This window comes from Pantherophis guttatus, chromosome 1 (genome assembly GCF_059756535.1).
Source record: "Pantherophis guttatus breed Tessera chromosome 1, ASM5975653v1, whole genome shotgun sequence".
Taxonomy (NCBI): Eukaryota; Metazoa; Chordata; class Lepidosauria; order Squamata; family Colubridae; genus Pantherophis; species Pantherophis guttatus.
Genome location: NC_142063.1, coordinates 177968560 through 177988670, shown reverse-complemented (window position 1 = coordinate 177988670; position 20111 = coordinate 177968560). Strand labels below are relative to the sequence as shown.

General features: G+C 44.7%; 1 protein-coding gene across 1 annotated transcript in view; it reads left to right on the top strand.

Annotated features, from left to right (window-relative positions):
* ABCA12 (ATP binding cassette subfamily A member 12) overlaps nt 1–20111 on the top strand; it is a 344530-nt gene that overhangs the window by 12101 nt on the left and 312318 nt on the right. The window contains exon 2 of the mRNA XM_034433493.3: nt 3278–3371. Coding sequence (XP_034289384.2) covers nt 3278–3371 — 94 coding nt within the window. The remainder of the gene's footprint in view (nt 1–3277; nt 3372–20111) is intronic.

The window sequence follows — 20111 nt, the reverse complement described above, 5'->3', positions numbered from 1 at the left end:
ATATTGCTTTTATTTCTTCTTCCATATTTTACTTTACTTGTTAGTAATTTTAAGTTTCATCGCTCTTGTCCCTCTTTGTTCTTTTGGATCCTTAGATCTTGCACCTTCTCTTAGTGCTCTTTCTTCTTGCTCCTTTATGCTTTCTTCTGTAGCTTTCCCCCCCTCTTTATGTTTAAGTCATCTTGTTGCTCCCAATTCATCTTCTAATGGACCACAAAATTGTTCATAAAATAACCTCTCTTTTTCAATTGAATCCAATCTATGTCTTTGTTTTTGCCATATCACCAAGATTCCTTCTGGTATGAACCATCTAAAACTCACTCCTTTTGTTTTAAAAAAAATTGTTAAAAATTGATATTCTCTTCTCAAATCTCTAACTCTTTTAGGTATTTGCCTCAGTGCTCTTATTTCTTTGTCTTTGTACTTCAATCCTGTACTTCTTGTTATTTGAAATATCTCTGATTTGAGTGCTTTCTTTGTAAATCTTACATGTACTTCTCTTGGTAATTTGTTTCTCATTGCATATCTTGTATGTACTCTAAAAACCTCGTCAATCTCATTTAAAATCTTCTCCTTGGGTTCTTCTATAGCTTCTACCAGCATCTCAGCAATCACCTCCTCCTTCTTCTCCACACAGCTGCAGGGCCCCATGGCCTTGACTTTCTATAAAGAATGTTATTGCAAATATGTATCTTCTTCTCTCTATGCAATCCCCCCTCCCAATTTTCCACAGTAGGATTTGTGGCAGGCCTGAAGCCTGAAGGCACAAAGGTAGAAATATGGCTTCCAGGTCTGACTTAGAAATTGAATGGTGGTATTATTATATACGATCAAATAACATGGTGAGTGGCATTAGTTCAATGTATAAAAACATGGAGAGCAACCCCACCCACTTTTATCCCCTGTGGGGCATGGCTCAGTGACTCAGCAATCTCTGGCCCTTCCACACCTCTTCCTTTGCTGTGCACGTCTCTCCCTCCGACGCTGCCTGGGATCAATCCAAGATTGATCTTCATCACTCCCTATTAGTGGGTGCTCCAACATGCCTTCCTCCTGGCCTTTAGCTGGAACCTGAGGCGTTGCCAGAAAGGAGGGTCTTGGAGAGGGAGGCCTTGGCAGTTCCTCCCCATCACTTTCAAAGTCATCTTCCTCCGTGAGGACAGGCTCGGGAGCCGGAGTCACAACACATTGATATGTATATGTAAAATAAAATTAAAAACTTATAATAAAAAAAAAAAAAACACCTTATACTTGGTAAGGCACCAATTCCGGTGGCCAAGCATGAAATTGGTCATAGAAAGCTATGTCACCAATTGCTCTTTGTGTGCCTCTGCAAAGGGCCATCCAGGAAAACCGCCTACTTCAACCCATGGCTAATCCCTTGGCCCCATGGAAGATTTCTATGAACTTTATTGTAGAGTTACCTGATAGCTCTGGTAATACTTCATGGTGTGCCCAAAAATCCCCCTAGACCCTAGCAAAACTTTTTGTACCGCATATCTACTGATCCATGGAGCTCCGACCAGAATCATATCAGACTGAGGAGTTCAATTCATTCCCGAGTTTGGATGGAATTCCTTAAGCTTTTAGGCTCAGTTCTTCTCACCACCTCCAGATCAATGGAGAGAATGGCATACTAGAGCATATCTCCACTGGTATGTTAATTATCAACAGGACAATTGCTCAAATTTCATTGCTATGCTGGAGCTATCTCAATAACCTCCCCAAAGTACGTCACTAGCTGAACGGATGAAATCCCTGCAACTCACATGGCCAGTTGCTCGCAAGGAGCTCATGAGAGATTCCCACAAAAAATATGCTGACAGAAGTGCAACAAAGGGAAGTTAAAGTTGGAAATGAAGCTTTGCTTTCCACAAAATTCCTGCAGTCCAGGCAATCCTTGAAGAAATTGGGACTGAAATTCATTGGTTTTTCCCCATTATTAAATGCATCAACCCCATGACAGTGCAGCTAAAACTACCAAAATCTTTTAAATCCAATCCATTCTGATTTCCACAGCAGCCTATTAAAACCTGCAGCCACACTGCTTTTGTGTGCCACAACAAATCTACCACCACCTCTCATCCTTATTGAAGGAGAACAGCATTTCAAGGTCAAGGAAATCCTTGACTCACGTAAGCACAGAGGCAAACTTCAATACCTAACCCTCTGGAAAGATTTTCCCCCATTCAAAACTGAGTGGTTTGATGCCCAACATGTACAGTTTCCATGGCTCCGTCTCAAATTCCATAACCGATACCCTGATAAATCCCACTAAACCCTAATCTTTTCTTTTTATCTCTTTCCTTTTCCTAGGTTTAATCCTTTGGGGGGAGGGATGGGACAGAATATCAGAGCTGCTATCTTGAGCTTCAGCTTCAACTTTGTTTGCTAGATGCCAGCCTGGCATAAACTATAGGGGGAGGGAATTGCTACGAGGCCCTATGCTACAATCTTTTTAAAAACTCCAAGAAGTCCCACTCAGTATAGCCAGAGACACATTTATTTATTTTTATTTATTTGACTTGTATGTCACTCATCTAACCTAGACCAATCTCAAAGGCTCACTGCATGCAAAAGTCCTTTAACCAAGGGCTTTTAACAAAAAATATCAACATTATATATTACTACTTTTTTGTGGGTAGGAAGCAGGATACTCAAATGATCAAATGTTAGCGCTAGTTGGAGAATTATAATGCAATGATATACAGTAAATTAAATTAAAAGTATATCCATGTTGTTTAGCAAGATTACAGAGTATTTACATTAAAAAATTTTTTTATGACTCTTCACATAGGCTTTTAACCCTAAAGAGCTACATAAGGCCATATCCTTGAAATCCTGCAACAAATCACCCAATAATGTCACTGATTTCCAGATACTTTTAATTGTCAAATAAAACAAAAGCCTCCAAAGTTCTTAAAGCATGTATAAGCCATAAAAAGAAATCTTTTCCAAGGAAGCAAACAAGGAAGCAACTGTCCAGCCTTGCTTCTCTAACCATGTCATAAGATCATTACCCCATAATAACTTACGGGATGAATCTGCCTTCTCTGGCAGAGTTTTCAATACTATTTTTTTCTAATTAGCAAAAGTTGGGACCTTCCATAACAAAGTTTGTTCTTTATGCTAAAATGAAAATTGACTTTATTTGTTAATTTTTCCTACCTTTATTACTTTATACTTCTTGTTAAGCAGATGTTCTTTTTGTATGATTACTATTGTTAAAATTTTCCAAATATATTAAACTTGAATATAATTTGTTCTTTTTTCACAGCTTTGGTCTTTCACATTAATTTCTTTGCCTGTATTTTCATTCATTCTTATGGCTGTCATTCGAATCCAATTTCCTCCAGAAGCCCAATCAAACTGTAAGTAATTGTTGATAGGTATTATAACGATGAATCTATTCTTTTTATTCCTTACATATTTTAACCAGGGGTGAAATCCAGCAGGTTCTGACAGGTTCTGGAGAACCGGTAGCAGAAATTATGAGTAGTTCAGAGAACTGGTAGCAGAAATTTTGAGTAGTTCGGAGAACCGGCAAATACCACCTCTGGCTGGCCCCAGAGTGGGGAGGGAAAGGGGATTTTGCAATATCTTTCCCTGGAGTGTGGTGGGAATGGAGATTTTGCAGTATCCTTCCCCTGCCACACCCAACAAGCCACGCCCAATAAGCCACACCCACAGAACTGGTAGTAAAAAAAATGGATTTCACCACTGATTTTAACAAATATTTGTTCTAGTTTTGTAAATGCCAAAGTATGAGCCCATGGAAAGGGAGTCCTCAGATGAGGCACATTTTTCTTAGTCACTATCCATCTTTAAATTTCCAAGTAATGATAGCATGAGATGAGTTGTAATATGAAATTCCATTATGGCAGTTTATTCCGTGCTTCCATTTAGTGGGGACATCCACAGACAACAGTACAGCAAAACTGTCAAAATGGTGGTTGTGATAGTTGATTAGAGCTCCTCTGTTTTTTATGTGCAACAGCTTTAGTGTTTAGGAACAGAGGTAAGTTAGCTGCTTTTCTATGAATACATAATCCTTAAAAGGGCTGTCTTGTAGGGACCCTGCATGGTCTAATTCACACTGGAAATATAGCAAAGGAAAATATTTTTCTCCCCTCTGCTTTGTCCTGTTTTCCCCACTGGAAATGGCTGTTTGCAACACACAAGGAAGGATACTTTCCTAAAAACTCACAATTCAGGAATACCAATGTTAACTTGGACTGCCAACAAAGTCCTGTCTGTGACAAAGCAGAACATAAAATTGCTTTCTCCTTTGAGCCCAAGTCTCAATGGATCCAGGATTGATGCAGAACTATGTGAATTGGGGCATCTCCAACCAACTTGCCTCTCCTTCCTTACTTCCTCTTTCCCTCCCTCCCTCCTTCCTTCTCATTTCCATCTCCTTCCTTCCTCCATGCTCAAGAAGTGATGAGGGGAGAGAGAGAGAGATTGGCAGTGCTGCCAGTGGTCATGCTGTGGAGGCAGGGGCGGTCCTGGGAAAGGGAAGCCTTGTATGCTTCCAGGCCATGCTGGTGAACAGGCCATGGAGGTGCTGGTGGCAGGTGCAGTGCTGGTCTACAACTTCATAAAGGCCAAAATGCAGTCAGCCTTAGATCTGTGGGGCCACCCTGGAGCTAGCGAGGAGCTGACCCACTGCCTTGGCCCCACCCTCTGGGCATGTGCATAGGAGGTGGTGAGTGCTGCATCCTGGGTGAAAAGGAAGCGCTCAGAATGCAGTCAGACTGCAGGGCAACATGGTCCCCAGGGATGCCAGGCTCCGTGCGCTCACCTCCTGTGCGTGCACCCAGGGGGTGGTGCTACCCCTCACTTAGCTCCAGATCAAAGGCTGACTGCGTTCTGGCCTTGATGGCCACCATGGTTGAAGATCAGTGCCGCACCCACCACCAGCACCTCCAGGGCCCACTCACTGACATGGTGTTGCAGTCCGTGATGTTTCCCTTTCACCCACCCCTGCAGCACAGCTACCCGCAGCGCTCCCAATCTCTGTGCCTCCCCTCGTCCCTTTCTGAGCATGGAGGAAGGAAGAAGACAGGAATGAGAAGGAAGGAAGGAAAGAAGGAAGGAAGAAGACAGGAATGAGAAGGAAGGAAGGAAAGAAGGAAGGAGAAGTAAATGAGAAGGAGGGAGGCAGGGAGGGAAAGAGGAAGGAAGGAGAAGTAACTTGATTGATCTGACTTGCATGACCACCCTGGAGCCAGTGAGGGGCCTCCCCACTGCCTTGTCCCTGTCCCTTGGGCCTGCGCACAGGAGGCAGCAAGTGCTGGCAACCTGGGTGAAAGGAAGGCACTCAGAACACAGTTGTCATGGTTCCAAGTAATGCTCCCAACCAATTCAAGACTCTGAGGCCTTGGCTTCCTCAAAAATCCTGTTTATTGGGTACATCATGTCGGCACGGTCAAATCTGAAACCAACACTGAATAATTCCCACATTTTTGCTATATTTAAAGAATAGATACTGTTCACACCCCTTGTGTCACAGGTCACATTAGCCAACCAAGCAGGTGAACTTCTCAGCACTCCCTCCTGCCATTGCTAGGACACGTTGATCTGGTCTTGGTTCTCAGGAACCTTATCATTGTTATGTCTGGCACATTGGAAAAAATCATCCTACATTCCATAGGTCCCCCTCCTCCCCATAAGTATGGCAACTAAGAAACGAATCAAGAAAAACATAGCTTCAGCTAGAGTCGTTTTGAGAGTTGACAGCAGTCAACCTGCAGAGCAAGATAGTCCCCAGGGATGCCAGGCCTCATGCACTCATCACCTCATTACTGGGCCTGGTGGCTCAGCAGACTGATAGCATTGTGATTAACACCAGCTGTCTGCAATTACGGTAAGTTCGAATCTCACCAGGCTCAAGGTTGACTCAGCCTTCCATTCTTTCTAAGGTAGGTAAATTGAGGACCCAGTTTGTGGGGGCAATAAGCTGACTTTGTATAAATATACAAAAGTATGAAGGCTATTGCTTAACGCATTGTAAGCCGCCCTGAGTCTCCGGAGAAGGGCGGCATATAAATCAAATTAAAAAAAAATCACCTCCTGAGCGTGTGCCCAGGGGCGGAGCGGGGGTGGCCCCTTGCTGGCTCCAGGGTGGCCCTGTGGCCACCACCAGGTTGTAGATCAGCACCCAGTGGCCTGGGCCCGAGGCACTACAGGCCAGTCCTTCACTGTTTCCAGGGCAGCCCCGTGGGCCAGATCTAACCACATCATGGGCCAGATGTAGCCCACGGGCCTTGAGTTTGACATGTCTCTACCTAACTCCCTCAATTGTTCATCATATGATTTGGCCTCCAATTGCTTTATCATTTTTAAATATTAGTTATTATTTTAATAACTGTACTTCAGCATAGGCATGTCTCCTAGTCTCCGCCAGCTGACATTACTTGGCTGATGGAACCCATAACATGCCAATGTTCCAGACTGAATTAGATGGATAGAAACAAATGACAGAAGATGGTCTCTCAGGTAACTTGGTTTGAAGCCATGAAGACCTTTAAAGGTGACAGCCCCCATGTTGAATTGCACTCAAACAAATTGGCAGCGATGTAGCTCAGGTAGCAGTAATGTTACAAGTAATATTTAACCCTATTTACTACCCATGAAGCCACATTCTGCACCAATTAAAACTTCCAAGTGCTTTTTAAAGGCAACTCCTTGTAAAGTGCACTACAGTAATCCACATGAGAGGTCACGAGGGCACAAGTGACTGCGAGCAAAGTTTCTTGATCCAGAAACAGGTGCAACTGGTGCACAATACTGGTCCTCTTTTAGTAGGAGACATGAGTGCAAGATGACTTCCAGATTGTGCACTGGGTCCATCTGGGGCAGTACTGCCCCATTTACAATGGTAGAAATACCTTGACCCTTAGAAGATCCAAATACCTAGAGCTACTCAGACTTGCTAGGGTTGGATCAAAACCCTTTGCATTCCATCCAGACACAGCTTCCAGACACTTGAACAAAACATCCACAGAACACTCACACAGCTTGAGATGGAGATATAAAACTGGGTATCATTAGCAATTTGATACCTCTCCCTGAACTGTCATATCACCTCAGTCACTACCTCATGTACATGTTATATAGGAGAGGACAGAACTGAGAAATAATTAACCCACAATATCATGTAACTAATTATGATTGTACACATTTTTGTTTAGAAAGTTGCACTATAGCTTGTTAAATGTAATGAATTTGGTAAATTAATGTTTTACCTTTTAAGATGTCTTGGGCTATAAAACTGTTGCTGCTTAAATTGCAGTTAGCTGCAAGTAATCTGTTGTAGAAATTATAGAATATATATATAGTTCTAGACTAGTTGCACTTTGGTTATTACTCTTTTTAGGTTCCAGTCAATGCATCTCTGCTGGTGCAATCATTAAGACTTTCTCTTACTTTACAGACATGGGCAATTTGTGAGGGTCTTGTCTTGACCCACAAACATGATCACCTGAAGGACTACATCTGATATTTATTGAATAGTGTGATGTCATGGAATTTTCAGAGTTGGGACTTTTAAAGTAGAAATATGAGAAGAATTCTAGGGCTACATCAAAGCATCCCTTCCTGCACTAGGAATGTTCCAAATCCATACTGATAACATAACTGTTTTCACACATCGGCAGTGCAATTTTCAGGTTAGTTTTAGGGAGTTCAGATGCAATAAGAGTAGAAATAGCAATTGTTTGCCTCTCACTCACACTCATACTTTCACCTTTATTTTGAATAAAATATATTGTTTTTGTGGGCTGCACCTCACAAAGACTGGGAAGAATGTTTTTGGAAATGACTATCACAAGGGCTTTAAACTAAAATCAAGGGGGTGGGGTGACCAAACTTTAGGATTTCCAGGACCTAATTCCAAGCAAAAACCCCTAGAAAACAAGTCAAATAATGAGGTAAGGATGGATGAGAAGGAAGACAAACTCAAATACCAAATAGGAGACATTGGAAGCATCCCCAGAGTCAGACATAAATATCTCAAGTGCCTATATAGAAAAGCACAAAGTTTAGGGAGCAAACAGGATGAACTTGAATTATTAATACATGAAGGTAGATGTGATATAGTTGGAATTACAGAAACTTGGTGGGATGAAACCCTTGACTGGAACATACTGATAGAAGAATATAAACTGTTCAAAAAACCAAACCCCATAAAATAGAATAGAATAGAGCTGGAAGGGACCTTGGAGGTCTTCAAGTCCAGCCCCCTGCTCAAGCAAGAGAACCCATACCATTTCAGGTAAGTGATTGTCTAGTCCAGTGATGGTAAACCTTTTCAGCACCGAGTGCCCAAACTGGAACGTACGTGCATGTGCGCACGCCGGAATGCCGGAAACACGAAGAACAGCTGGTTGGCGCGCGCATGCCTGTTTTTTGGGCATTTTTTGGCCATTTTCAGGCCGTTTTTTGGGGCCAAAAGTGCCCCCAAAAGTGCCCAAAAAACAATCTGAAAACCGGCCTGAAAATGATCCGAAAACTGGCCAAAAAACAGTCCTTTTCTCACCAGCTGCTCTTCTGGTTTCTTATTTTTTGGCCATTTTTTGGGCTGGTTTTTGGTGCTCCGGCGCCCGCAAAAACCAGCTGGCTGATGCGTTCCCAAAAATGGCCAAAAACGGCCAAGAAACAGGAAACCAGAAGAGCAGCTGGCGACGGTGCGCACACCCACAAAGAGGGCTCTGCATGCCACCTCTGGCACATGTGCCATAGGTTTGCCATCACGGGTCTAGTCTCTTCTTACAAACCTCCAGTGACGGAGCACCCATGATTTCTGAAGACAAGCTCTTCCATTGGTTAATTGATCTCACTGTTAGGAAGTTTTTCCTTAATTCCAGGTTGCTTCTCTCTTTGATTTGTTTTCAACCATTATTTCTTGTCCTGCCCTATGGTGCTTTGGAGAATAATCTGACCCCTTCTTCTTTGTGGCAGCCCCTCAGATACTGGAATACTGCTATCATATCACCCCTAATTCTTATTTTCTTTAGGCTAGCCAAACCCAGATCCTGTAGCCATTCTTCCTATGTTTTAGTCTCCAGGCTTTTGATCATCTTAGTTGCTCTTCTCTGAACTTTTTCCAAAGTTTTTCCAAAAGAGGAGGTGGAGTTGCACTGTACCGTATGTAAACCACCACTATGTTGCTACAGAAATATATGAAACCAAAGACGAAAAACTCCTAGAATGCATATGTATATATGTTTTTCTTTTAGCCAGGTTTTTCCTACGTAACCAAGGTTTTTCTACAGCCCTAGCTCAGTGGAGTCACATCCACTCGATTCTGGGCTTTTTTTTCTTTCTTCTGGCAGCCAGCAGGCCCTATGCTGCCCTATGCTGCCAAGTGAGAGACTTCACTTCTTTCACTTGGCAGCTTAGGGCAGCATAGGGCCTGCTGGCTGCCAGAAGAAAAAAAAGCCCAGAATCGAGTGGATGTGACTCCACTGAGCTAGGGCTGTAGAAAAATCTTGGTTACGTAGGAAAAACCTGGCTAAAAGAAAAACACACATAAAACCTACGAAAAGTAAGAATATATATATATATATATATGTTTTCTGAGGTTTTCACAGGTGTTTGTATGTAGGTCTTTGGTTATTCAGGTTTTCTCCCGCGTAAAATTGGAGGCATCTTGGCAACGTTTCGATGAAGTCTCATTCATCATCTTCAGGCTGGTGTTTTCGGCTTCGTGCTTCTAGGAGCAATGTGTGTGATCGCAGCTGTTTCTTCCTTTTAACTGCCAGTATGTGTTCTGATTGGGTGGAGGTGTGTTCTGATTGGTTGGGGGTTTGGCTGTGCTCTGACTGGATGGGGGGTTGGCTGTGCTTTGATTGGCTGGGTGTGTGTTCTGTTTAGGTGGGGGCTTGGTTGTGCTCGGGTTGGTTTGAGTAGCAGGGGGATTTGAGCTGGTGAGCTGTGTTGCTGTTGTTTGGCTTCGTGTTCGTGGCCGTGCCACCTCTTCATGGTGGGTGTCAGTTTGCTTCATGTATGGATTGGAGGGGTTTAAAGTGGCTAATGATGCAGCTGTGGTCTGGCTTCTGGTCCGTGGTCGTGCCTCATTATCAGTGTGGGTTTGAGTCTGCTTTCTGCATGGATGTGTGGTGGTTACATCCTGTGTGGCTCTCGTGAGTGTGGGTCTGATGTCATTCTTTGTGTTAGGGACTCGTTTGTCAATAAGGGTGGGTTTCCAAATGGCTGGTAGGCAGGAGGTATCATCTCATTTATTCATGCTGTGTGGATGTTTTTCTATCTCGATGGCTTCTCTGATTATTCTGTTGCTAAAGTGTTCAGTTTTGGCGATAGTTCTGGTCTTTTTAAAGTCAATATCATGTCCTGTGGCTTTGAGGTGTTGGACCAGGGAAGAAGTTGGTTCCACTTTTCTGACTGAGTTCTTGTGTTCTTCAATGCGTGCACTTATTCTTCTGTTGGTTTGTCCGATGTATGTGGTGGGGCAGGCGGTGCATGGGATTTCATATACTCCTTGATTTTCTAACTCAATTTTGTCTTTGGGGTTTCTTAGGATGGTGGATATTTTTCGGTTTGTGCAGAATGCTGTCTTGATGTTGTGTTTGTGGAGGATCTTGCTGATTCTGTCTGTGGTGCCTTTTATGTATGGGAGGAGGGCTTTGCCGTTTTCTTGTTCTCTGTCTTGGATTTTAGTGGGGGTTTCTTTTTGGATTAGGTTGGTAATCTTATTTCTTTGGAATCCATTGGATGTTAGTACGTTAGTGAGAGTGTGTAGTTCGGTTTTTAGATGTTGTTCGTCAGCTAAGCGTTTTGTTCTGGAGATGAGTTTCTTGGCTATGGAGTTGATCTGTGCTGGGTGGTAGTATGAGAGTGCATGCAGATAGCAGTTTGTGTGTGTTTTCTTCTGGTAGATGGTGTGCCCTAGGGAGCCATTGGATTTTTTGTAGACTAAGACATCCAGGAAGGGAAGTTGGTTGTTCGCTTCTGTTTCCATGGTGAACTGTAGGCTGTTGAGGTGTGTGAGGAAGTTGTCCAGTTTTTCTTTCCCGTGTGGCCAGATTATGAAGGTGTTGTCTACATGTCTGAGCCAGAGTTTGGGTTTGTGATCAGATTTTTCTAGAGCTTGGGTTTCAAAGTGTTCCACGTAGAGGTTAGCAATGACAGGTGAGAGGGGTGATCCCATGGGTGCTCCTTCTATTTGTTTGTATTTTTGTCCGTTATAGTTGAAGTATGTGTTGGATAGGCAGTGGTTGGTCAGATGTAGGATGTGCTTGGGGGGGTTATATTTGTTTTGGATAGCTGTCAAGGCTTCTTTGATTGGCACTTGGGTGAAGAGGGATATGACATCGAAGCTCACGAGTAGGTCGCTGGGCTGTAAGTTTTGTTTCTTTATGATCTCTATGAACTGGAATGAGTTTTTTACATGTGAGTTGATGGATTCTGCATAGGGCTGTAGTTGTTTGGCGAGAAATTTGGCTAGGTTTTGTAGAGGTGAGCCTATGGAGCTGACTATGGGCCTAAGTGGGGTTCCTTCCCAATGATCCAGTTCCAGTCCCAAACCCTCTGTGCACCCCATTTTTGTGAAAACTGGGGGCTGGGGGAGGGCAAAAATGCCCTTATTTTTGTGAAAATGAAAATTTTGTAAAATGGACCTGTTTTTTGCAAAAATGGAACAAGCAGGGCGGGGCTTTGAGAGGCAAAAAATAGCTGTATTCAGTGTATAAGATGCATCAACATTTCCACCCTCTTTTAAGGGAGGGGGAGAAAGGTGTGTCTTATGCTCCAAAAAATACGGTAATTCTTAGGAACAGAGAAGAAGTGATAGAGGGAGTTGAAACTGCAGGAAATTTGGGTGAGAGTAACCATGTCATATTGGAATTCAATATAATGCAAACACAAGCAATAGAACATAATGATACCAGAGTCTTAGATTTTGAAAGAGCCAATTTTAACAAACTTGAAGAGAACTTGGGAAAGATTCCTTGAATGAAAATCCTAAAGGGAAAAATAATTCAAGAAGCTTGGGAAACTGAAAAATATGATCATTAAAGCCCAGTCCAGCACAGTACCACTGAAAAAGAAAAACAAGAAATCCAAGAAGAAACAGGCATGGTTGCACAAAGATCTCTCTGATAAATTGAAAGACAAAAAGGACAAGTACAAAAAATGGAAAGAGGGGCACATAACTAAGGCAGAATATCAGCAAATAGCCAGGATCTGTAAAGATGAAGTCAGAAAAGCAAAGGCTCAAAATGAACAAAGACTTGCAACAAAAGTCAAAGATAATAAAGTTTCTTCCAACATATAAAAAGAAAAAAACAACAACAATGAAACAGTTGATCCACTAAAGAGAGAAGATCTTTAGGACCTGGATTGTGGACCCGGATTGTGGGGGCAATAAGCTGACTTTGTAGAAACACCGCTTATGGGGGGCCAAAAGCCCTAATAAGCAGGTATATACAAAAGAATGAAGGCTATTGCTATAAGTGCATTGTAAGCCGCCCTGAGTCTTTGGAGGAGGGCGGCATATAAATTGAACTAATAAATAAATAAATAAATAAATAAATAAATAAATAAATAAATAAATAAATAAATAAATAAATAAATAAGATGGCAAGGAAGTAACAGGCAGCAGAGAGAAAGCAGAGCTGCTTAACTCGTTTTTTGCATTGGTCTTCATGCAAAAAGAAACTATAGTCCAACTTATCAAAAACATAACCATAAAAGACAAACTAGAAATAAAAGTTAAAATAAGCAAAATAAATAAATAAATGGTAAGAGAACATCTGACTGATCTTGATGAATATAAATCACTGGGAACCTGATGGATTACATCCCAGTGTTCTGAAAGAGCTGGCAGATGTCATCTCAGAACCACTGTATCATATCTTTCAAAAATCCTGGAGCACCGGGGAACTACCAGAGGACTGGAAAAGAACTGATGTGGTGCCATCTTCAAAAAGAGGGGGAAAAACAGACCCAAAAAACTACAGACCAATTATCCTAAAATCAATACCTGGGAAGATACTGAAAGAGATAATAAAAAACAGATCTGCCAGCATCTATCTATCTATCTATCTATCTATCTATCTATCTATCTATCTATCTATCTATTTCTTAAAATTTATATGCTGCCCTTCTCCCAGAGGACTCGGGGCGGCTCACAACCATCACGTAAAGTAAAAACAATAACAATAACAATAAATAAAGTTTTAAAAAATACAATTAAAATCCCACAATTAATTAAAAAATCCCAACAGATCAGACAATTTGTTCAAAAAGCCATGTCTTCAGGTCTTTGCAGAAAGAACGGAGGTCAGGGGCTGTCCAGAGCCCAGTGGGTAACTCGTTCCAGAGGGTTGTGCGGCCACAGAGAACGTCCCCATCCTGGGCGCCATCAGCCAACATTGTCTGGCAGACGGCACCCGGAGGAGGGCAGTCCTATGTGAGCGGACTGGGCGGTGGGAGGCCGGTAGGAGGTGCTCCTGCAAATACCCCGGGCCCATGCCATGAAGGGCTTTATAGGTAAGTACCAGCACCTTGAAGCAGACCCAAAGGACCACCGGCAACCAGTGCCGCTCGCGCAGGAGAGGTGTTACCCGGGAGTAACAGGAAGCTCCTGTAACAACCTGCGCGGCTGCATTCTGGACCAGTTGGAGCCTCCGGGTGCATCCCAAGGGCAGCCCCATGTAGAGAACGTTGCAGTAGTCCAAACGAGAGATAACAAGAGCATGAATGACTGTATGGAGGGCATCCCTATCTAGGAAGGGTCACAACTGGTGCATCAGGCGAACCTGTGAAAAAGCCCCCCTGGACACGGCCATTAGATGATCCACTAAGGACAGCCGCAAATCCAGGAGGACACCAAGGTTGCAAACTCTATCAGAGGGAGTCAACAACTCCCCTCCCATCAAAAGTGATGGGGCCACTAGATCCTGGGATGCCGGCATCCACAGCCACTCCGTCTTGGAGGGGTTGAGTCTGAGCCTGTTCCTGCCCATCCAAACCCCCACCGCCTCCAGGCACTTAGACATCACGGAAAGGGCATCCCTGGATTGGTCCGGGGTGGAGATGTAAAGCTGAGTATCATCAGCATATTGATGGTAACTCACCCCGAAACTCTGAATGATTTCACCCAGCAGCTTCATATAGATGTTAAAGAGCAAGGGGGAGAGAACCGAACCCTGAGGAACCCCACAAATAAGGGGTCTTGAGGAGGATCTCTGCCCCCCTGCCCAGACAAACTGCATACGGCCCGAGAGGTAGGAGGAGAACCACTGTAAGACAGTGCCCCCCACTCCCAACCCCTCGAGTCGTCGCAGTAAGATACCATGGTCGATGATATCAAAAGCCGCTGAGAGGTCAAGTAGGACCAGAGCAGAGGAATAACCCCTTCCTGGGCCCGCCAGAGATCATTCACCAGGCGACAAATGCCGTTTACGTGCTGTGTCTGCGCCTGAAGCCCAATTGGTAGGGGTCTAGATAGTCTGCTTCCTCCAGAAATTGTGGAAGTTGACATGCCACAACAGACTCAACAACCTTCGCTATAAAGCGAAGGTTGGAGACAGGACAAAAGTTGTTTAAAGAGGCCAGATCCAGGCCAGGCTTCTTGAGGAGGGGTCGAACCACCGCCTCTTTAAGGATGGCGGGGAAGACTCCATCCCTCAATGAAGCGTTAACAATCGCCTGGATCCAGTCTCCGGTCACCTCCCTGGTTGCCGCAACAAGCCAGGAGGGACACGGGTCCAACAAACACGTCGTGGCACTCAATCTACCCACAATCCTGTCCACTTCATCTGAGGATACAGGGTCAAAGTCAACCCAGATGTTACCTCCAAGACTTGCTCCCATCTCCTCGTCAGACCCTGCCCAGTTAGAGTCTAAACCCATCCGGATCTGAGTGATTTTGTCTTGCAGGAATTGAACAAAATCCTCAGCAGTGCCCTGCAAGGGGTCCTCCCTCACTCCCTGATTAAGGAGGGAGGGGGTCACTCGGAACAAGGCTGCTGGGCGATTCTCTGCCGACGCAATGAGAGCAGCGAAATAATTACGTTTCGCCACTTCCATCGCCACAAGGTAAGACCTAATGTAGGTTCTTAACTGTGTTCGATCAGATTCGGAACGGGAAGATCTCCAACAGCTCTCTAGGCGTCTCTTCTGACACTTCATCTCTCTGAGCTCCTCGGAGAACCATGGAGCTACTCGGGATCCCTGTCGGAGGAGAGGCTGCAATGGGGCGATTCGATCCAGTGCCCCAGTAACAGCCTGTTCCCAGGCATCAACCAGGGCCTCTGGAGAATCGTGGGATAAGGATGTAGGAAATGTCCCAAGCTCCATCAGGAACCTGTCCATCAGGCACCTGGGGCGGAATCAATGCATCGGTTCCACCTCCCAGTGGTGAGTGTTGGCGGATGGAAAGTCTAGCATAAGAAGGGAATGGTTGATCCATGACAGGGGCTGAATTGATAATATCCCCCTACCCCGAGCATTAATCTACTGCCCAGAGATAAAAATCAGGTCAAGTGTGTGTCCACCATTGTGAGTTGGGCCCTGTATAACTTGAGTCAGGTCCATGGTCGCTATGGAGGTCATGAACTCCCGAACCACTCAGATGTCTCACCGGCTGACGGGAGATTAAAATCTCCCACAACTATAAGGTTGGGGAACTCAACCGTCAGTTTGGCAATGACTTCGAGTAGTGTGGGCAGGGCTGAAGATACGCAGCTGGGAGAGAGGTACGTAATCAACAGACCTGACTACTCCAGGGTTCCATTTCAACAATAGGGATTCACACCCACCAATCTGAGGGGACTAAGACTTTCCCTAATAACAACCGCCACTCTCCCACCCCTTCCATGGAGTTGCGGCTGGTATAGCACATGGAAACCCGGCGGGGATAAATCCCTCCAGTCCCAACCAGGTCTCCGTAATACAAGCCAGGTCCGTGCCCACCTCATCAATTATATCTCGCACGAGGGGGGCCTTATTTGCAACGGACCTCGCATTAACATACACCAGCTGGAGTCCCGGATTCCGCACATCCAACCCCCCGGGGGAGCAGGAAGAGCTAAGAGGGCCAGAGCACACCACTGCCTGCAAATGGTGGGGGCGCATCCCTCTGATGTCATAAGGCCCTCTACACAGACTACCTCTGCCCCTCCCCACCACCATGGTGACAAAGTGACCCTCATCCCCCTGTACCCCATCCAGGCTCCCATCCCCATCCCTCACGCCACGACCGTCAGACAGGCTATGCTGATCTGTATCTATATGGGCCCCCCCAGGTCCATTCATATAACCAACCACCCCTCTCCCAGAACCCCTTAAAATTTTAACTAATGATTTAGCCAAAAAAAACCCGCAGCCTCCTCTTTGCCGCATGCCACCTCTCAGGGTTCCAAAACCTGTCATCAAGGTAGGCCCTTGATAGAGTAAAGGGCCAGACCTGCGACAGAGGGGAGTCTCGCAGTACAAGGAGCTCAGTCGCCGAATACATCCGGTCACTGGGGGATGAAAAATAGTCTATGGCCAGGGGGACCACTTCGGTGATTTAAAGTCCAGAGGAGAGAAAATGCCAGTCTTAGGTACAAGTAAACCAGACTCCACTGCTCTCTCACAGCAATGGGAGGAGACACGCGCCTTTCGACACCCAGGAATAGTTGACCAAATCACCCTCTCACGGTGGTTGGCCGACAAGAATAGTCCAAAGTGTTGGTGAAGCCGGTAGTGAAACGGCAGCCATAAACCGACTCCCTCGGAACTTGTATCCCAAGCAGCTCTCCATATGGATTAAGGAGAAAGATAGAATTAACCAGACCTCAGGCTCAGAAACAGGGGTCAGTCTACGGGAACCGCGCAGTGGCAGTGTCCGAAGAGGCCACGATGAACCCAAAAGAAGGGAGATACCGTTCAGCAGGCCAGGAATAGGCAGGGGTGGCAGTGACCATAATAAGGCCTGAACCAGGCCAAAAGAGGGGGGGATGGGGGGACATAGGCAGCAAGGCACCAGGGGCGAAAAACCCCACAGTCATCTTTTGGCCCCCTAACCCACCCTCAGGTCTTCTGTCAGTCAACAATGTCCCCAAACTCTGCCTCCTCCAGCTCACTACAGAGGACTCTGGGTCCACCTGGGGGCTGGCCCTCCAAGGTGGGCCAGACACCCTTTGGTCGCCCAGGCAATTCCAGATGGAAAGCAAGCTGTCGAGAATATCCCCCGCCATCTCGCTCAAGGCCTTCAGGCTGCTGCCCCAGAATCCAACCTCTGTTCCAGCGGCCGCCATTGCAACCGCCACCGCCGCCACCGCCATTGCGACCACCACCGCTGCCGCCGCCACCGCCAGCCTCCTCCTTGTCGTCGTTGTCCTCCCCTAGCCCCTACAGACAATTCCTGAGGCGTCCAGGGTCATGAAGAGAATCCCGACGAGGGTGCCGCAGCAACGCCACCGCCGAATCACCATTGTCGGCGCTCTGGCAGCCACCAATGGAGGTAGAGCCAATCACCGCCGTCATTCAGGCCGATCCAACCATCCTGCGCTGTCCCCGCAAGCGCCGACCTTTTCCCGGCCAGGACGTCCCGGAGAGCGAGAAAACTCTCAAAATGACTGGTAAAAACTCCTTTTAACCGGGCAGGGGCCATAGATGTTCAGTCTGGCCCCCCCCAAGGCCAAAACATCACCCCACAAGATCGTGAACTCAGCGAGGAACCACCATCTTGGGCATGCGCAGAGGGTGTTCATCTAGAAATGAGTAAAGTAATAACTAGAAGTCAGTATGGGTTTGTTAAAAACAGATCATGCCAAACCAATCTTATTTCATTCTTCAATATAGGGACTAAACTGGTGGACCAGCAAAATACTGTGGACATAATATACTTAGACTTCAGCAAGGTATTCAACAAAGTCGACCACAACCTACTTCTTGGTAAGCTAGAAAAAAGTAGGATAGATTGCATCATCATCAGATGGATTTGTAACTGGCTGACAAACTGTATTCAATGAATAGTCCTTAACAGTGCTACATCTACATGGAGGGAAGTAAGCAGTGGGGTACTACAAGGTTCCATTTTAGGCCCAGTACTCTTCAATACCTTCATAAACGACTTAGATAGTATAAAAGGAATAAAGGGAAATTTATCAAATTTGTGGATGATACTAAGCTGGCAGGAATAGCCAACACTCTAGATGATAGGCTCAAAATCCAAATGGATCTTGACAGACTTGAACACTGGGCCTTATCTAACAAAATGAAATTCAATGTAGAGAAAAGTAAAGTCTTGCACCTAGGCAAGAAAAACCAAAAATATACATATAGATTGGGTTAAACCAGGCTTAATAGCAGTAACTGTGAGAGGGATTTTGGAGTCTTAGTGGACAACCAATTAAATATGAGCCAACAGTGTGCGGCAGCAGCCAAAAAAGCCAATGCAATCCTAAATTGCATTAGCAGAAGGATTCAATCAAGATCAAGTAAGGTAATAACACCACTCTATAAACCCTTAGTAAGACCACACCTAGAATACTGCATACAGTTTTGGTCACCATACTATAAAAAAGATACTGAGACTCTAGAACAGGGGTGTCAAACTCAAGGCCCATTATATGGTCAGATCAAGCCTGTGGGGCCGTCCTGATCTACCCAATGCAAAGAGGAAAGATCGGGCCAGCGTAGCTTTGGCCCGGTCTACGCAATGCGAAGAGAAAACATGCCAGCAGTTTGGGGAGTGGAATGGATCTGACCACAGATGCAGGTCGTGGGCCTTGAATTTGACACTCCTGCCCTACACCATTTCTGACAGATAGCAGTCCAGTCTTTTCTTGAAAGCCTCCAGTGATGAAGTCCCACAACTTTAGCGATTGTGTTACTTAGCAATCATTTTTCCAGAACCAATTATACTCACTAAACAAGGGCTACCTGTATGTAGACACTGTGGACAGAGAGGCCTCAGAGTGGTAGTGGATGTGGAATGTTTCATACAGTTGAAAAACATAAATTACCAAAGAGCTAACATCATACCAAGAAATAGATGGGGGGGGAAACACTTAAATACCTTGTTTTTTTTTTACTTGCTTCCTTTAATCTCAGAAGACAAAGGCTTTTCTTGATGCTAGAACCTTTCCTTAGTCAGTTTTTCCTTGTGCTAACTGTATTGCAACTCTGATACTTATAAAAGCACAATTTAAAAATAATACTTTTCATCAGCGAGAGAATCACTGCCTTTGGTCCTAGTAACTAGCTTCTCCATTGCTGTTGTTGCTATGATTCAATCTGTCTCTTCCCTTTTTCTCTCCTGAAACCCAATGCAATCTTGGTGACTCTGCTGTTTCAGCAAGAGAGTGGGGCAGCAGCACATCACTCCAGCCCTCTTCTGGTGTCCTGCACCAGAACATTACAGCCTCCAGAGCTTTAATTTTGGTGCGAGCCTGTTTTCCATCACTGAATATCCTGGACATGAATCCTATTATCTCTTCAGTTTTCTTTTAGTGACACAATCTGTTTTTTCTTTTCTTTTTTCTCAGAAAGCAGATCCCAATAAGTGAACATCTACTGCTTCCAGGCCCATTGCAGAAAGCAAGCCTTTTCACTCCAAAAGTCATATGGTTTGTTTCATGTGGCAGAAACCTTTTTTCAAGTGCTTGCCAATATCACTACCTCCCAGTCTGGGAAGAATAATAAATTCATAGGGGCCTTCTCTGTGAAAAAACAAATCAAAGTCCAGATTCACCCCAGTACCCTTGCCAAAATCATTGCAGCCACTTGTATAAAGACATAAAACCAGGAAAAGATGAGTTCTAGTCCTGCCTTAGGCATAAAAAAACCACTGGGTGACTTTGTACCAATCCTTCTCTCTCAGATCATTCCACCTCATAGGATTCTTGTTGTGGAGAAAATAGGTATATTGATATGTTTGCATCTATGTTTATATATTCCTTGAGTTGTATATGAAAAAAAAATGAAAAAAGGTAGGATAAGAATAAAAATACCAATTCATATTTTTCTGACCTGTTGCTCAGGCATTTTTTTGAAAGACTGAAATCACTGAACCAGATATACCACTCCTCCCATTCCAACATGGAGCCTTATGTCTAAGATTCTTTGGAGCCTATAATCACATGCACTTTCCA